We start from the raw sequence: 19,542 nt of genomic DNA on the forward strand, positions 1-19,542 counted from the left end.
ATCCCCGCCTTTTCCTCACTCCCAGCCCCTCAGCTGATATTGACTCCCATACATTCTGCCCCAGTGATGTGCATCTTTGCAGGGCCTAGCCAGTCAGCATATGCCAGAGTGACTGTGTCGGGTGTGGGCATGTGACCTGCGTCAAGCTCTCACGATTCGACTCTGAATCCAGAACAAGCCCAGATTTTTGTTACTTCCACCAATAAATCCACCACCCCTTTTTATATATTAAGCCAGTTTGAGTTGGATTTCCTGTCACTTGACCAAGTGGCCACCCTGTGTAATTAAGATTTGCTTGTTTAAAATCTCTCTGAGAGATTTACCTCCTATGTGTGTTTTACATTTGTTCAGTGTCAACTCTACACTAGGTACTGCTACGAGATGATGCTGGAGTTGAGCTCACTTCAGGAGGGCAACACTGGATCAATGAATGGTCAGAGATGGGACCTTGCAGACAAAGGGGAACTTCCGGCTGCAGGTGTTGTCATTCCATGACCTCAGAGCTGTGTTGGAAAGAAACAGAGAATCTGGGTGAAGATCCATCCACCACAATAAAACTAACCCCACCACTCCGCTGGAGAAAAAGTCCTCTCCAGTAGGCTCATGTCTACACTTGCAGCCCTTTCTTGCTGATGCTTTACAAGGCTGCTCCAGCCTCACTGTCTCACAAAGCTGGTCTTGACTTGTCACTAAGGATGGGAGGACAAACTTTACCGAGAGGTTTGGCCCAACTCTGGCTACCAGGCTCTAGGGCAGCTCCAGGACAATAAGCAGTTCCTTACCTCCCTCCCCTAATTAGGAAAAGAAAAGGAGCAAAGAGGGAATAGCAGTTAAATGCTTGGTTCTGGAGTTCTGTAGATCTGGGTGTGAAACCCAGCTCCACTAGTTGCATGCTGTGTGACCCTGAACAAGTTGCTCAACTTCTCTGAGCCTCAGTTTCCTCATCTGCAAAATGGGAATATTAATAGTTTTTGTTTCTTAAGATTGGTGTGAGGAGTGATGATGTTGTCAGTGATGATGATGATGGTGATTTTTAATACCAAGCGCTAACCATGGCAGCCACTTTATGTACATTCTCTTGTTTTTTTTTTTTTTTAATGATGACCAGTAAGGGGATCTTGACCCTTGAGTTGGTGTTGTCAGCATTACGCTCTCCCAAGTGAGCCACGTGCTGGCCCTCATTTTCTTCTTTTTTATTATCATCAATTCTGTGAGTTAAGTTTTGAAGATGAAGAATCTGAGGCACCAAGATGTTAAGGCATTCTCATTGGGCTACACAATTAATAAGAGGAGAATCTAGGGTTCAGACAAGGGCAGTCAACTCCAGAGTCCTCATAAGAGTCCTTTAGGTGGGAACAATTTTTAAACCGATTTTATAGAAGAGGAAACGGCATCTAAGAGAGAGGGTAAGTTATTCCCTGCAAGGACACAGAGCTAGAAAGCAACAGGGCCAGGATTTGAACCCAGATCTATACTCTTTTCACTACCTACACCTCGGTACTACCCCAGGCACAGCCTTGTTCTCATATTCAGGAGCAGGGGCCTGGGTGGACTTGCACTTCAGTGCTTTGGTGAGCTGACAGAAGCACCACATTTTGACAGCTCTCTGTACAAGTCTTTTTTTTTTTTTTTTCCCATGCTTCTATTTCTAAAGTCTTTTCATTCAAATCGGCCTGTGTGTCAATAACGCATCATTAAGTATTGTACAAAACATGTCCACTGTGGAGAATGGCCATGCCCCTACTAGTACCCTAACTACCCCCTGAGCGCTCTCCAAGGTGCTGAACAATTTGCCAGTCTCCTGGCCACCTCCCATGCCACGTGGCGCCTCCCCAGCTCCCCCAGAGCCGTGGTTTCAGGGGCACCCACCGCTGGTGGGCCGGTACCATATCTGCACGCAGTCCTCCTCTTCTGGGTCCATGTGGATGCCATCATCTGGCTGGCTCCCATCCCAGTAGCTGTAGTCATAGGATGAGCCATCGGTCCACTCAAACTGCCCTTCCTGGGGGAGTCTCCCCAGAGGCAAAGAAGCAAGTCAAGGAGAGGAAGGTCAGGCATTTGGGCCAGCTCCAGCTCAGGGATAACATTCTAGCACCTCTACATTGAATACCTCTGTGCAGAAGTCCTCACTGATACTTCTGCTATTACTGCTATTACTAGCTGCCATCTGTTGAAGCCTTATTATGTGCCATGCTAGGCTCCTTTTATCCTCAAAGCAGGTATTATCTCCATTTTACACATGAGAAAACTGAAACTCAGATTGGTCTACCCAAATTCATACAGTTAATAAGGCATTCGTGCTGGAATTCAAACCCGGGACTACCTGACTTCAGTACCCAAGATTCTAGCTACTACACTTCACCAGTGGATGGGAATCACTCTTCAGTACTCTTCTTTTTGTTAGATAGTTTTTGTGTTTTTCTTGCCCTATATGGAACTACCCTGTCCAATTTCAAGAAAAGTCCTGTTGGGAATTTGGTGTTGCAAATAAATGTGCAAATTAACTGTGGAAAGAACTATATCTTTGCAACGTCCAGGAACAAGAGCCATTTCTCCATTTATTCAAGTTTTTAGAAAAGTATCCTACAAGGCACCGATGATTATGTAGTCCACGTCATGTAATTAAAATAGCATGCTATTTCTGATAGAGAGAGAGAGGGGGAGAGACTAGAGCTTGAGATGCCATCTCCACACCCTTCCTAGCTCTACAGCCTGGATGAGTTACTTAACCTCTCTGATCCTCAGTTTCCACAACTATACACAGGAGTTAATATCTCCTTCAGAGAGTTGTTGTGAGTGTTGAATGAATTAAAGAATATGAAGGACTCACCAACATGCCTGGCACATGGTGCCTAACCCTGAAAAGGAAAAAAAAACCAAAACAAGCCCTTTTTCTGTATGGTTTGCTATTATTATTGTTATTATTAGGTCTTGTAATTCAAGTTCTTTAAATGTTGATTTAACATAGTTATAATCCAATTTTAAAGTTGCTGTTATAAATGGAAATTTTAATGCTTTTAAATTACAACTTCTATGTGGGTTCTTGCCAGATTAATTCTATTGATTAAAAAAAAAGTTGATTTTGAATCTAGCCATACTATTACTTCTGCCACTTTAATAGCAACTTCCACCATCCTTAATGAACTCTTATAGCATGCCCAGCACCATGTTAAGCTCTTTATTATACATTAGCTCATCTGTTTTTTACAAGGCACTATTATTATCATCCCCATTTTACAGACAGAGAAACTAAGGCTCAGAGAGGTTTTAAAAAGTTGTCCAAAGTTACCTACCAGCCAGTAAGTGGCAGAACAGGGGCTGGAACTGGAACTCTGTTCTCTATAGTGCTCTGAGGCAGGGCAAGAATCATACATGCAAAACAGAGACTCAGTATGCAGCTTGCCCGGGGGAAGTTTGTATCCAGGTGGAGTCTGCTGTGGTATTGCCAGGTAGGATATCTGGCCCAAGCCACCCTCTTTTGCCTTATTTCCCATCATTATTCCAGCCACTTCTGCCCCATGCTGCATCCCAGAGACACTGGTCTTCCTTAACTTCTTTGAATGTGCCATGATCTCCCCTACCTCAGGACCTTGGCCCATGCTGTCCCCTCTCCCTAGAATGCTCTAGCTCTGGCTGACTCCTGTTTATCTGTTAGACACTAGCTTCAATATCTTTTATCCAGAGAGGCTGTGGTGTCCATGCAAGTGCACTGCTTAGAACATCTTCGGGAAGACCAGCTGTAAGGAGTGGAGTTGACTGACAGCCCAGCTCTCCTGCCTATTTGGATTCAACACCTTGTTTGTGCTGAGGACATGCTGCTTTCCCTTTGGATCTACCATTGCAGTCACAGTGAGACCATGTTTCCAGGCTGTTCCCAGTCAGTGACTCGGCATGTCGGGGGTGGCCTATTCCTGCCCGATGCAAGATTCCTTCACTGGGGGACTCCCCTTTGGCCAGGCTGAGACTTTCTCAGAACTGTGCTGTGATCTGAGGCTCTTCTTACCCAGTCCTTCCTCCCCCCTTTCCTTTCACAGGTCTAAGACCCACATTGTGGTCTGAAGTCCTTCCCTGCTTCCTTATGCCACTATCCTCTTTTGTTCTTTCACAGATGTTTCCCCTCAAAAATCTTTTGCACATCTAATCACATCTTGGTGTCTGTTTTTTTGAGAACCCAAGGTAAAATGGAGGCTTTCACTGACCATACTATAGTTGCCATCATATCCTCTTTCCCATTTATCATATTCTAACTGTGGCATCTTGGTGTCTGGTTTCTCTGCATGCTGGTTGCATAGCAATGATCTGGTACATATATGAAAGGTTTGTTAAATCAAAATGGAATCTTGGTTGAAGCTTCTAAGGGAACCTGATGGCCATGGCTACCTCACCTGTCTGTGATCATGAAGGCCTGTCCAGATGTCGGCTGGGATGCCAGGAACACAGCTGTTCACCAGGTCATACACAAAGACATTCTCCTCCCAGCTGCGATGTAAGAAACAGAGTAGCATGTTACTTGTTGCCTCTTTTCATAGCATTGAGTCAAAAATTGATAGCAATCCTCATTAACCTTCCTGGACCAAAGTAAAGAGAAGATATGATGCAATCCTGCTTCCTTTTTCTTTTTTAACTAGGTCACCCATATGTGGCTGTCCCCACATGGGTATCTCTGGATTTGACCCAGGCCACCTCAGAGAACTCAGCTCTGCTATTCAGCCCTAAAAATTTAAACCCATCTCAAAAACACTAGCAAACAAAGTGGATTATATTGAAGATATCCTCAAGAAGCAATGGAAAGGGTTTATCTTGCACTGCACACATCACATAACTTAATGAAAATCTCCTCTAGCCATTTTTGTTCTCTCTCACAGGCCCTCCTTACCCTGCCAGTCTTTATATATCCCCCTCTCTCCTAATCTTTTCTCACATACCATCTCCAAAATCTTTTCTGTGTTCCTTGGAAATATTTACTCTCCTTAGTTTTGTGTTTGTGGAAGAAATCGCTAATCTATTCCAGATGAGCAGCATTTAGAATTCTGGCACTCAGAATCCTTCTCAACACAGCACTCCAGGCAGTCACATGCTGGAAGTTACTTAACAAATACTAATGGAGGGAATGGAGAGGAAGGAAAAGGGAGGAGTGGGGAGGCAAGGTCTACTTGCCCTTAGAAAGAAGACCTGATATGGGAATGCCAAGAAAATAATAGGCAGAATTATGAAATTATAACTTATTAAAATTAATAAAAATAATAACAGCTCCCACTCTTGAGCTTTGAGTTTTCAAGCACTGTATAAGAATCTTAGATGCATCATTGTCTTTAAAGCCCCACAACTTTAAAAGGTCAGTGTAATTATGGCTCTTTCCCACTTGAGGACTCTTTAACTTGGAGATTTTATATGACTTGGTCAAGATCACGCAGGTAGGAAGTGATGGAGCTGGGATTAGTGTCTAGCACTGCCTGGCTCTAATGTTCTTAATCAATGCCCAGAATGTCTCTCATGGATTTCTTCATCTGGAACATCTGCTGTCATCCCCTAAGCTTCCCAGTCCTCAAGATCCTGATCCAGGACCAGTGCTTCCAAAAACCTTCCATGAACATTCTCTGTCCAATCCTTGACTGCCTGTAGCCCAAAGTTCCTGTGCCCCCAGGGGCTGGCTTATTAGCTTAGTTCTCTATTTCTGAAGGTCTGGTTTCCCTAAATGGGTTGCAAGGACCCACAGGCTGATATCCATCGCATTTTTATTTGACATTTTCTCCCATGCCATCACCAGACTCTATTTAATGTTGGTGCTCTGAGAGCATGTGTTATGTCCAAAAGGACAGTGTCAAGATTTCTGGGGATGAAGCATTCTTCAGTCCAATGGTTTTTGATCTTGGTCCTACCCAGCTGGGTTAGCAATGGCATGCCTGAATGCTTCTCTCATGCACAGTTTGGGCTTTCCTGTATCAACTGCTGAACATGCATTTTGAGCAGTCATCTGGTGGAGCAGCAGTCTAGTTATTTTAGCACTGTCACCATCTTTGTTCAACAGCACCTGTTTGGACAACTATTTGAATATTTTATTACATTTTCCCCATATCTGATCAAAATCACTGGAAAATGGAAGGGCCCAAGGTACTGCTGCAGGTAATAAGAAGCAGAGATCAAATGAAATTAATTCAATTCTACTGCCACTTGGAATAAAGATGGACATTATTTGGTAAGCTGCAAGTATGAGAATCTTAAACCTCAATCAGATGTTCCGTGCACATAAGCTGATTGTGTGTTTAATTACAAAGGAAATGAATGAAATGAAAAAGCATGAAGAAAATGCTGTATAGAATTGGATTGTATCTCAAAGATAAGATGAAATCAGGGATTTGATAATACTACTTAGCTTTATGAGAACGGAACCCCATTTATAAAAAGTGAATGTGTTCAAATTTAACTTTTCTATATGTTTTCAGGAAAGTATTATCAAAGTGGGGAACAACTTGTATAAGAGAAGGAAGGGAGAGAATGTTGGGATGAGGGAGTTGAGAAGAGAGGAAGAAGGTAAACTTGTGGCAGAAAAGAACAGGAGCTTTTTTCCTTCCATCTCTGTAAGTGCCAGTCCTGCACTGTGCTCTGCTCTGGATCACAGGGGATCTGGCCCCCGAACAATGCCTTTCTCAGGTTTCCATGTCAGCCAGCTTCCAGCTAATAGGAGGCACTGAGGAGACACTGAAGGACAAGGAGGGAGAAACCAGAGCCTTTCCTTCTCTGCTTGAGAGTCTCTGGCAGGGGCTGCCTCTCTTCAGTGACTCCAGCTCTCATAGGACTGGCCTGCCTTCCAGCTCAAGCATGGAATTGGCTTTCTGCTAGTGTGCACCTCTAGTTTGCCTCTTTAAGGTCTGAGCCTCCAGCACTTGTATATGTATTACAGTTTCTGGTTTAAATACCTGTAGTGGTTCCCGTTGTCCTGGTAGGACCTTGACTGTCTCAGTACATTCTTCAGCCCTACCAAGAATGCAGTAGGTGTTCAATATATTCAGTGGATGAATAGATGGGTGGATTCAAGACTCATTTGGAAATCAAGATAAAGGACCTCTTCTCCATTCTTTTGTTGTTGTTTTGGTGGCTTGCAGGTATGGGGATCTGAACCCTTGACCTTGGTGTTATCAACACTGTGCTCTAATCAACTGAGCTAACCAGCCAGCGCGCCTTCTCTGTTCTTAACAAAACTCAGTGACTCTGTAACATAAAGAACCAACCCTCTTTCCAACTTAGTCTCTGAGATTCTTGAAGAACAGAGGCAAGATTGTGATTTGTAGTTTGGGTGCCAATGGAGCATATCACACCTGGCCCAAGGAGCTCATGAATCAGCAGTGAAATCAGATGTGAAAAAAAGTGGTTAAATTGTGATGAAAAGATTGTTCTAGGAGAGATGGATAATGAACGTAATTAGGGCTCCAGGAAGTCAGAGGTGACTTCAGTGAAGAGTATCAGAGCTGGCTTGGAGGGTGAAGAAATAGACGGATGTGGATTCCCAGCAAAGGGAAGGGAATGTGCAGAGGCTGGAGAGCGAAAGGGCTGGACCAGATTGTAGATTTCAAGATGGTGAGAGTGGCAAAATGTGGAGGGAGGCCTTGGAGGGCAGGCTATGGAATCTGGCTCCTCAGGTTCAAAACTCAGTTTCCCCACTTAATAGCTGTGTAATTCTGACCTTTTTGGAGCCTCAGTTTCCTTACCTGAAAAATGAGGATATCGACCAAATATGGTTTGAGGGAGCTTTAATGAGATGATGTACGGAAACACTTAGCAAATAAATGTCAGTTATTATTCTTTATATTATATTATTTATATGTTCATTATATCAGTTGTATCACAGGGTCAACCCCCCGTGATACAGAGCAGAGCGCAGTGCAAGATGGGCACTTATAAAGACGGACCTTCCAGCATGCAATTTGCTACACCTGCTAAATGCTTTTCCTTCTACTGTCAAGGATAATTTCAAGGAGAAATTGGGCTGGATAAAAGACTAGCTTCAATTACCAAAGATAAACACCATCCTCCACTCCTTTTCCCAAAGGGGTGCTTAGTCAGATCTGGAGGACCAAGGATCCCACTTACCCACCTGTGGATAGAGGCCAGTTTGGCGGATTTCCTGCCGATGGAGAACTCAGAACAGTAGAGGTCGGCCTCGGCCCAGGTCTTATTGAGAGGGAAGAATCTGTAGCAGTGGCCTTTGAACTCCATCCAGAACAGGGGACACAGGGAAGCCTGGGGCAGCTCTGGCATGGCTGGGGGCAGACAGAAAATGGAATGGGAGGAAGGTTGGCAGGGCTGACATTGTTTACAGCTAATTACATCTTTTCAGGAATGAAAGTAAAACATGTCCTATTGTAACTAATGCAACTTGAGGCTTGAGGTCCAAAAAGCACACGCATACCTACATTTTACAAAATAATAAAAGTAATATATGCTTATCATAGAACATTTGGGAAATGTTAATACGTTGGTATATTTTTCCTTGGGTCACATTTATATGGGGTGTATATTTTAATGCAGTTGGGATTATATTATACTATATACACTAGTCAGTATTCTGATTTCTAAAAATTAGAGAGTATAAGCATATCTCCCATGTAATTACACATTTTTGTAAACATTGATTTAAATAGCTCTTGACTACTCTACTGAGTGGCCCTCCTAGAGTTTATTTAATCATTCCCTTATTGTTGGATAATTAGATTGCTTCCCTTTTAAAAAACTATTACAAAAATTCCATGATCAACCGTTCTGTGCATAAAGCTTTTTCGGCATTTCTGATGATTTTCTGAGGAGAGATTTTTTAAGGCTTTGATACAATTTGCTAAATTGCCTCCTGAAAGCAATTTATACTCCCACGGTGATGTCTGAGAGTGCTCGTCTCACTCTGCCCTTGCCAGTGCTGAATGTTATTACTTTCATGGCAATCTTTGCAAATTTTATAAGCAAAAAATGGTATCTTGTTTCGATTTTCAATCCTGGCCTCTCTGGCAAGGGAGCATATTTTCCCACTTGTTTATTGACAAGTGATAGCCAAGACTATTTATATCTTTTGCCATCAAACTACTCGGGCCCAGGATTTGTTCTGAACTATGAAAAGGAATAAAGAAAAAACCCATGTTTGGGACAAGCAAGTTTTCCCAAGACTCAGCCCCTCTGAAGTCTTCTTAGGAGATACTTTTCTTGGAAACCACGACTTGATGACTGACTGGGGTAGACATGCCAAGAGCCTTCCTCACACTAGGTTGGGCGGCTTATCTGGGAGGGAGGAAGTGCGCAGTGGTGAGATTTGTTAGACTGGGGTCGGGAAGCCTGGGTCCCAACCCCAGCTCTGTGCCTGACCTGCTGTGATATGTTGGCACATCCCTTCCCTGCGTGGCTGTCAAACTAGCTGATCTCTGGGGTCCCTTTTGTGGCCACCCAGAGATGTGGAATCTTTGCCTTCAGAACACTATAATGGTTGGCTGAGCTCGTGGAATAATAAAGAATAATGCACAACATTCATTGTGCATTGATGATATGCCAAGCACATATAGGGATACTGAGGTTGAAACAGGTTAAGTGATTTGCCCAAGTTCATCTTGCAAATAAGTAGCAGGGTAGGGATTTGAAAGCAGGCCTCTTGACTTCAAAGTCTTTTCTCATAATGTCCATATGATGCTTCATGATGGAAAATCAATACGGTTGAGAATGGCTAATGGTCTTTATAGCACCCACTTTATAGGGTTGCTGGGCCAAGTAGGGGTGAATAAATTCACCGAGTGCTTGGTGTATATTGATTGCTCCATAATAATATAATTATTAACAATGAGCTTAGGGTTTTATAACTGGGGTTGATGGGCTTCAGGGGTCCAGTGAGTCCTCTGAAATCAAATGCAAAGTCAAAAGTGTGTGTGTGTGTGTGTGTGTGCACCTATGTGCATTTTTCTGGGGAAAGAAAGGGACAGTAGCTTTAATTCAGTGAGCTATGCTGAGCAGGCAGGTTCCAGGCCATGCTTCCCAGGACTGGTCAGAGCCATTGGGCTTTCCCATTTGACCAGAACCAGCTCCTCCCCCACCCCTAGCAGCTGTGCTGATGAGACCTGGCTGATCCCGCCCCTCCTGGTCAATCCTGGCCAACTGTCCTTCAGTGTGTGCCAGTATCCAAACTGGAGCTGGTTGATTCAGAATTTGCTCTTAACTCTCTTCTATATGGCAAAGGGAAAGAGCTGTGCTTGGGGAGAGCCTGTCCCTATCCCTTTCTGGGTCTCAGTCTCCTACTTTCTCAACAGAGAGCTTTGGTCGGGAGGACACTGCTTTGATGCCTTAGGTGGCGTTGGCTAAGGGTGTTAAAGGACCCCTTGGAACACTGGATATTGTTGCTGAGTCCTTTGTGAAGATCTTTTGCACAGAGAAACTCAACTGAATCACTCCCTGGGGTCTACTTTTGAAGGAGTTTTTCCCTTTGCTTGGATAAGAAGCAACAAATCATTCCCATCTTCTTTCTACAGATTGCTTGTAACCAGGGACACTCGGTGGTGAGATCTTGCCTAAATTTGTCCAGGGGTGGCTGGAGTGATTTTCCAGAAGTACACATTTGTGGTGCTAAACCACTTTCCCCATTCCCACCCATCCTAAAATTATTTGGCATCCTAAAGACTCATATTAGAGATGGAAGTAGGGTGACCAACCCATCCCAGTGTGCCCAGGACTATCTCAGCTTTAAAAGTGAAAATCCCATATCCCAAATATGCTCTCAGGTCCCAGGAAAATGGAAAGGCTGGTCATCCTCGAGCAGTGGCTCTTAACCAGGGGCAATTTTGACTCTAGAGGACATTGGACAATGCCTGGAGACATTTTTGGTTGTCACAGCTGGGAGAGGGGGTGCTTCTGGCATCTAGTGGATAGAGGCAAGGGATGCTGATAAACCTCCTATAATGCACAGGACAGCCCCCCACAACAAAGAATGATCCGAAGCAAATGTCAGTAGGGCTGAGGTTGAGAAACACTGCCCTAGACAGAAGGCAGAACTCCAAAAATGTAAAATAACCTCACAGTGCACCAACACAAAACATCCCAGCACATCCCCACATTTCTAAGCCTCTCAGTACTTTCTTTAAAGAAAATTAAGCCACGGGCCACACTACTGATTTGAAGTAGATTTGGGGTTATTTCTCTAATTATAGAGTTTAAATGTCTTACTGTTATAAACCCATGACTTAAAAGCACTGGGGACATTGCTTTAACATCATGTTTCAATTTAATGGCACAGACCACACCAAAGAATGCCGGAGGGAAATCTAGATTTTCCTTCCTGAGTTTAGGATGAGGCAAATTTCTTTGACATCTCCCTCTGACAGTAGGAGGATTTTTTTCCTGGTCTCCCTTTTGCTGAAAGTGGAGTTCTTCATGAGTCTCAGCTCTAAGAAAGAGTTCCAGTCTCTTTTCCTGCTTCGATGACTCTGACTTCACCTCCTGCTGTCGTGTGGGTGTTAAAACTCAAGCCCCTGCATTACCCAGGCTGACGCCTGCCCAGGGATCTGTGGCAGATATGCCCACTGCTTCGGGCTTCGCCTCTATCTTTGTTTCTGACCCCCGAGCACCCCTCTTGCTTTCTTGGAAGTCCAGCTTTACTTTAAAATGTTTGTAAAAGTTCATGTGGCATTTCTGCATGGCGACTGTGGGAGGGTTTTGTGATGTCCAATTCACCATATTGTCTGATCTGGGAATCTCTACCCTCTTTGACCTCTAACTCTTTTTCTTTTCATTCACTTTTTAGAAAGTAAACTTTTAATTTTGGGATACATTCAGATTTACAGAAAAGTTGCAAAGATAGCCTAGAGCTTTCCTGCAGACTCTTCACCCAGTTTCCCTTAATGTTATATCTTACAAAACTAAGAAAATAACACACATACAAAATTATTAACTAAACTCCATACTTTTTTCAGTGTTTTTCTTTTTTGTTCCCAGATCCAACTTAGGATAACCATTACACTTACTCTACCTACATGTTCTATTTGACATCAAATACTGTAGCTAGGATTGGATGGGATTAGATAAAATTGATTAGAATTGGCTGGAATCGGTTAAAATTTTCCAGCATTGTTGGACATTTGCCCAAATCATCTTTACCTCCTCTTTTTTCCCCCTCCTCACACCCAATCAGTTTTCATCTTGTCTATTCCATCTCCTGAGCACCTCTCTAATTCATTCCTTTCTTTCTTTCCCTCCCACATTCTCTCTGCCCCAGCACCTCTCAAGAAGACCTTGTCAATGGCCTCTTAGCTGTTCTTCCTGCCTCACCTCCCAGATGCAGAGGGTCCTTCCTCCTGATCTCATCTCACTGACCCCCTCCAGGAGTCCCATTTCCCTTGGGAACTGCTTGCCTCTGGCTTATCCCCCACCTCTCACCCCTTCTTACTATTCTGTACTCTAGATTTGCTCAGACTCTTGCCATTTTTCAAACACATGTCCAGACCTTTACAGATGCTTCCCTCAGCCTGACTCCAGCCAATTCCTGCCTCTCCTTTGCATCTCAGCTGCACAGTGACTTCAGGGAAGACGAGGTAGGAGCCTCTGGCAGATGCTCTTAGAGCTGTCTGCACCTCAACTTGTACATGTCCCTGTGAATTCTTGTTCAGTGTTGGTCCCCCCCACCAACCGACCCTCTGTCAGCATCTGTGGTGATCACTCCTCTCCCCCTAGTGCCTTAGCACATAGTAGGTGCACAATAACTAGTTTTGAATGAACAAATACATGAAGGGAATCAAACACCACTTCTTTTGGGCAACGTTTTGGGAAAATGGTGAGAAGGCTGTGTTCACCACCCATGTGTCCTGATGCCTCCAAAACTGGTGAGTCGTGACACTAGAATGGCATTTCTGGAGTTTTCTAACTAAGCACTGAAGGCAGGTTGACTAATGATCCTGGTTTTCCAGGTTGTTTAGATGAATGATGGGGCAACATTAGTAACCCCTGGAAGCTCATTAGCAATGCAGACTCTCAGGCCCCCCCCAGACCACTGACTCAGAATCAGCGTTTTGACAAGATCCCCCAGGTGATGTGAGTGCATGTGAAAATCTGAGAAGTGCTGGTCTACAGTGCACCAGACTGAAAGCTGGAACCTGTATAATTACTCACTCAATCATTCATGCACTCACTGAATAGGGCTTGGAAAATTAAGAGGAATTAATAACTAATTAAATGGAAGGAGCAGGGTGTGGAGAGGAGGAGGGAAGGCCTTTGGTCTTAAAGCTTGGTGGATATTTTAAAAGGAAGCCTGCCCCCCCAAATGTGGAAAACAAGACCCCTGAGCTATTTACACCCCTCCTCCCCACTTCTGGTCCCTTTGCTTTTCTGCACTGAGCAAATGATGGTTATGGATGCCTGGGGTGAAACATACCAGAAAATGGGGCTGTGACAGGTCACTGCTCAATTTCTCCTTTTTCCACCTGGGCAGGCAAAGGCCTTTAATTGGGGGGACCTGGGAGGCACAAGGAGTGCTGGCTTGTGCTGGGATGATGATTAACTCCAACCTGCCTGCTGTCCCCCTTCTCCCTTTACCTCTAGGATTTAGAAACTGGGACTAGAAGGCCTTTCATCAACCCGGTCCCAAGCCAGCTTTTGCTAATCTGTAGCTTCACCACTTGTCAGTCAGGTAATGATGGCAACATGATAACCAGAGACCACTTTCACCGAGCACTCACCGTGTGCAGGCATTGTGTGGAGCGCTTCATACACATTAATTTATTTAGTCTTCACATATCCTACAAGGTAGGTACCACTATCATCCCACTTTACGGACAAAGAAACCAAAGCACAGAAAAGTTGACTAACTTGCCCAAGATCACACAGCTCCTAACTGGCAGAGCTGGGATTTGAAGCCAGTCTGTCTGGTTACAGACCTAGAGATTCCTGCTGCATTTAAGCCCATTTTCTTTTGCTCCGTTCTCCATGGTCTGGTCCTTCATTCATTGAGCAAGTACTATTTGAGCACCTATTTGGTCTCAGGCAGTTGGCTACATGGGGAGATACTGTGGCAATTTACAGACATGGCTTCTGACCTCATGGGTCCTGCAGTCTATGAAAACCAAGATTAAGAAAAATAAGCACAGAAATAAAGGTGTCATTAATATGTAATTTGTGAACGTGTGTCATGCAAGCAAAAACTTGAGGAAGCAGTCCCCTAAATTATTTTGGAAACTTGTCGTTTGCTCCTTTTCTCCCCCAGTTGAATTGGTGGCTGCATTGTCCCCGTCTTCAAGGAGTACACAGGTGATTATGACAGGGCGCCACGAGTCCCTTATCTGGATGGAGGAAATACAGAGTGCTGCCACAGGAGCACCTAAAAGTGACATATGCCCCAGACTTGGAGATCCAGGAGGCTTCCTAGAGGAGGTGATATCTCAACTGAGACCTGAAGGATGAGTAAAAGTCAGAGAAAGTGTTCCTGGTGGAGGGCACAGCATGTGCAAAGGTCTGGAGGTGTGAGAGAAAATGGGGCATTAGGATAATTGGAAATGGTTTAGCTGGCTGGGAATTTCAGGGGGAGAGGTGCAAGTGATGGGGCTGGGGAGGGGGAGGGAAGTAGAGGGAGCAGAGGTGGTGGCAGGGGGAGGGATGCACAAAAGAGCTTGTTGCTCTGGAAACCAGGAGGCCAAACTACATGGTCTTTTACTTCAATAACAAGAATTAAAAGCAGCACCCAAAGCCCCCAAGGTCTCCTAGCTGGGGCGGGAGTCCAAGCCCTTGGGAGCTCTGAGCTTGTTATGGAAGGAAAACACACCGGTAGAATTTGGGGCTCTTTTTTCCCCCTCTCTCTCTTTCTAAAAGAATAAATTGTCACCTTCCTACTCAATCTGGCTGCTTGCTCTCCTGGCCCCCGTCCAGCCACCCACCAATGCACCACCGGCTGCCTCCTGCCCAGATCAGCCTTGGGACCCAGCCAGCAGAGGGGGCGGAGGAGACTTTGGGGGCCACATTTGTCCACCCAGTCCCCATACTGGGCCCTGGATGCTCCCAGGGGCCAGAAGGAAGGGTCTCACAGGCTCCAGGAAAGTGACTGCTGGGAGGGCTTGGTTACCCTCCTGCCACCTCACCGGTTGTACTCCCAGACTGTCTTCCTTCGCAGTGAGCCCTGGCTCCCATAAGCAGAATTGGGGTCCCCATCTCTCCTGCCTGAACTTTGCTTTCTCTTTTCTGGGCTGCTCTTGAAGTCGCATGACACAGAGAAAAGCACTGGGCAATTTCTTATGTTGCTAATAACTGTGACCATTCACTGGGTGCTTAGTATGTGACTCTTTGAGACCAACCTAGAAGGAGGCATCAGTGTCATGCCCATTTTACACGTGAGAAAACTGAGGCTCAGAGAGGTTAAGTCACTTGCTTCCATGCCTAGTAAGTGGCGATGCCAGGAGTAAGACTCAGAAACTCCTCAACATGATAGCACCTCCAGAAAACATCTTTTTCTAGTCCCCATTTTCTCATTTGTATAATAAATATATTAAACAGCAAATTTAACAATGAATGAATTAAGCAAATAAGTCAGTAAATTTCCTGGGTGTGTATTTGGCTTGAGGTCTGTGCCCTCAAGTTTCTCACAATCTGTAAGGAGGAACACACATGTGGCAGTGAGTCATCATATACCAAGAAATGTTCTAGAAGTATGCACAGAGTTCTCTGTAACCATAGAGGAGGAGCAGGAATAAGCCAGGGTCCAAGGGACACTCCAGGATCAGATCTACTCTAGAAGGCAAGACAGCCACTTGCCCAGGCCTCTGTGCTCCAGCTTACGAGCTTGGACTCTAGAGTCAGACAGTCCTCGTCAGACAAACTGAGCTCTCTGTGCCTCAGTTTCCACATCTATAAAATGGGCACGATAATAGTGCCTACTTCACGGGGAAGCCAGTCCCTGGCTCATAAGTAGGCATTCTGATAAACATTAGATATTTTTACAGCAGAAATAGCCTAGGTCCCAGAACCTACCCAGACCTGAGAGTACAATGCCAGGCTCTTGGAGGGTAGAGAAGAGGCTACAGAATTCAACCCATTCCCCATCTACACCCCTGAAGCCTTGCAGAAGAGGCTCCCGAGCTTCAAAACACTTTGCTGTCATTTCCTTTGTAAAGTTCTTGGGCTCAGGAGCCAGGGAAAGAAAACTTTTTGATGGTTGAAGAATCATAACAGCAAATATTCATTGAGCTCTTACCAGGTGCCGGGTACTGTTCTAAGCACTGTGCACTTGTCAATTCACTTTCACAAAGTGATCAAATGCAAATTCAGAGAAAAGGTTTTAGGAAAAGGATCTAGTCTGGCTAAATCCTCCCAAGTCTCTTGGAGGTATCTAAAGGAGTGTGGCTGGGTTGCACTGTTCACATATATTTGCATGTTCGGGCAGTGGGATAAATGACCATGGCCTGTTCTACCTTGCATCCAAAGCCTGGGGTTACCCAGAAGAGAAAGAAAAACTGAGCTCACCCTCAATAAAGAGGGCTTTTTTTTTTTTTTTGCATGTACACCCACCCTCATGGTCTGCAAGGGTCCATGGGGACCCCCATAAGTCCTCCCTAGTCATACATCAACATGCACACTCACGCTCACACTCACATACTCACTCACTCACACATTGTCTCTGGGTTGAAATCACTTTCCACTAGAGAATCTGTCTGCTTAGGCTTGAACTGGGTTTTCTGCTGGCCTGGAAGCCAGGGAAGCTGTAGAACTGCCGCTTGGACCAATGATGACCTTGGCCAGGTCATTTGGCCTCTATAGCCTCAATTTCCTTATCTGTAATATGGGAGAGTTGGGCTGAATGGATAGGATTGTTCCTTGCGTTCCAAACTCTGAGATCTCCAAGGTTGCTGGGTTTGACATGATCTCAGTTGCTTTATCTATAGAGTAAGCCTGGGGATAGATGTCTGAAAGTTTCTTTCTACAGTGGAGGCTTTTTGTCATGACAGAAAACTTTGTCTCCTGGCCAATTCTATCATAACAGCAATCGCAGTGGCAGAAGTGTTAATAGTGATAACTGTCATTTTCAAGTGCTGACCATGTGCTTAGTACTTTACCTGCATGATCTCACTGAAGATTTCTAAAACCCTTGGTAGGCATCACGATTATCCCCGCTTTCTAGGTGAGGAAACTTGAGACTCAGAGAGGTCCCATGGGCACAAGCTAGAGAAAACTCTTCTACTTTCTCCCTCTCTCAAATTCAGCCTCAGCCCCTGTCCACTTACACTGGGCAGAAAGGCAAGATCTTGGGATATACAAGGCAGCCCTCAAGGATATTTTGTGAAACTTCTCTTCTGCTTGACCATTGCATGGGTGAGGAAACTGAGGCCCAAGTGCAGGGATGCAAAGACACTGTTATGGACTGAATGTTTGTGTCCCTGCCAAATGCATATGTTGAAGCCCTAACCCCAATGTGATGGTATTTGGAGGTGGGGCCTTTGGGAGGTAATTAAATTTAGATTAGGTCATGAGGGTGCGGCCCTCACAATGGGATTAGTGGCCTTATAAGAAGAGGAAGAGAGTCCAGAGCATTCTCTCTCTCTCTCTCTCTCTGCGATGTGAGGACATTGCAAGAAGGCGGCTATCTGCAAGCCAGGAAGAGAGCCCTCACAGGGTACTAAATCTGTCCATACCTTGATCTTGGACTTACCAGCCTTCAGAACTGTGAGAAATACATATCTGTTTAAGCCACGCAGTCTCCGATATTCTTTTATGGCAGCCTGAGCAGACTAATGCAGACCCTTTGAGAGTTTCTGACAGAACTGAAGCTTCTGATGCTTGCCTGAGTGAACCAAGACCACACCTGGTCCCTACCACTAGGGTTGCCAGAATTTTTTTTAGAAGGGTGGCCAGTTAAATTCAAATTTCAGGTAAACAACAAATAATTTTTAGTATAAGTATGTCCCATGCAATATTTGGGACATACTTATACTAAAAAGGGATTTACTAGTATTTATTTCTGGCATTTTATCTGGCAACTCTATCACTCCACTGTTTAAACTCATCTCAACACTGTAACAGCCAATAACTGGTCTTGAGAAAATCTCCATCTAGGTATTTTCTTTTTAGTTTTACTTTAATGGGGATAAAAATAGTACCTTTGCCATAGAGTCATTGTGTGGATTAAATAAATCCATATGGGAAAATGTGCTTAGAAACATGCCTGGCACATAAGACTATGTAAGTCTTAATCATTGTTATTGATATTATTAATATTATATATTTTGAACAATGCTTGGGAAGAATCTGGTAGAGGTTTCAGACAAGAGACTCAGCCACAAGAAGATTGAAGGATTCTGGGCTCTTCCCAGCCAGATGGGGGTCCCCCAGCATCAGCACCCAGCCTCGCCTTTGCACAGTGGAAGAAATTGATCTTGTTTGAAGCCCCTTGTCCTCCATGTGGGACACTGGGAGGCCACTCACCTGAGGCTGATGGGTCCCAATCCCTAGCGATGCCCCATAAAACCCACTGGGCAGGGTGTTGCTGGGCCAGGCCTTCAGGGAGGCCCTAGAGGGTCAACTGTGTCCTCCCTACATGCCCAACCTCTGGCGGCACAGTAGCATATCTGAAAGCTCCCTGGGAACGGCTGTTACAGCCAAGGTGGCAGTGGGGGGCCCGGATGCCAAATCCCTAGCAAAAATCCCACTTTCAGATCTTCCCATGGTGCCAGGCACTGGGTTAAGCACTTTCTCTGTGTGATCCCATCTCCCTTGCACAGTAGCCCTGAGACAAAGCCACCGTGATCCCCACTTGCTAGAAGAAGCTGAAGCTCAGAGAGACTAAGAAACTTGCCCCAGGTCACAGAGCTTGTAAACTGCAAAAGTGGAGTTTAAACCCAGGACTCTGCCCATGACAGAGTGTGAGATGGGGGGGATTTGAGAGGGGTGCTCAGGTAGTTCAGTTCAGCCTCCCAACCATCCTTGGGCCAGGCAGCCTGGCAGCCCAGGCAGTCAGGCCTCACTGATAGACCCTTAAGCCCCTGGAGGTGTTCTCTCCGCAAGCTCCCAGTCCGCACCCCTGTGCTCACCTGGGCTGATATTGATGTCCGTTTGTGGAAAGGCCTGTACAGAGAGGAGGGCCAGGGAGGCTGCGGCCCACAGCCCCCACCTTTGCATCCTGAGCCCTGAGAAAGCTGCCTCCCGGCCTGTGTGGAGGAAAGAGGCTCTTCTGCAGCAGCTTCGGTCCAGGATTGCTCTCCTAGGTTCAGGCGGGGCCTGCAGAGAGCTGGGACAGACTCCTCCCTCTCCTCTCTCCTCCCTCCTCTTTGCACCGCTGGAGAAAGCTCAGAGTGACAGGTGAAAGCAAAGCAGCCCTGGGTCACTCCCCCTCGGAGAACCGAGAGAAACCTTAGCTCTCCAGTCCTGCCTCTAAGCCACCTCGTGGCCTTGGGTGTGCAACCACTTCTCAGTGACTCAGTTTCCTCCCCCATCAGATGGGCTGATAATGGAGCTCACATTGCAGCTTGTCACAGGAGATAAAGCAGCTTGGCCCCCACAGAGTAAACATGTCCCAGAAGGTAAAAATACAAGTCAGCATCGAGTGCAGAG

The 19,542-nt window shown here is 45.3% G+C and overlaps 1 protein-coding gene across 1 annotated transcript; it reads right to left on the reverse strand.

The window, feature by feature from the left end:
* Positions 1-423: 423 nt before the first annotated feature.
* CLEC19A (C-type lectin domain containing 19A) lies at positions 424-19,110 on the reverse strand. The gene is made up of 5 exons (XM_063098837.1): positions 19,023-19,110; positions 8,093-8,258; positions 4,386-4,479; positions 1,870-2,002; positions 424-503 (listed from the first exon to the last, which is right to left on the reverse strand). Exons 1-5 carry the CDS (start codon positions 19,108-19,110, stop codon positions 424-426), a joined length of 561 nt encoding a protein of 186 aa, XP_062954907.1.
* Between the last annotated feature and the right edge of the window lie 432 nt (positions 19,111-19,542).

This window comes from Cynocephalus volans, chromosome 6 (assembly GCF_027409185.1).
Source record: "Cynocephalus volans isolate mCynVol1 chromosome 6, mCynVol1.pri, whole genome shotgun sequence".
NCBI lineage: Eukaryota > Metazoa > Chordata > Mammalia > Dermoptera > Cynocephalidae > Cynocephalus > Cynocephalus volans.

Bases quoted from the DNA above. Each gene is read 5' to 3' on its own strand.
- CLEC19A (XM_063098837.1), bottom strand. From the start codon at position 19,110: ATGCAAAGGTGGGGGCTGTGGGCCGCAGCCTCCCTGGCCCTCCTCTCT. The intron at 2,003-4,385 runs GTGAGGTAGCCA...AGACTCCCCCAG, and splicing joins GCCTTCATGATCACAGACAG to GAAGGGCAGTTTGAGTGGAC. The intron at 504-1,869 runs GTGGGTGCCCCT...TTTCCAACACAG, and splicing joins ATGGTACCGGCCCACCAGCG to CTCTGAGGTCATGGAATGAC.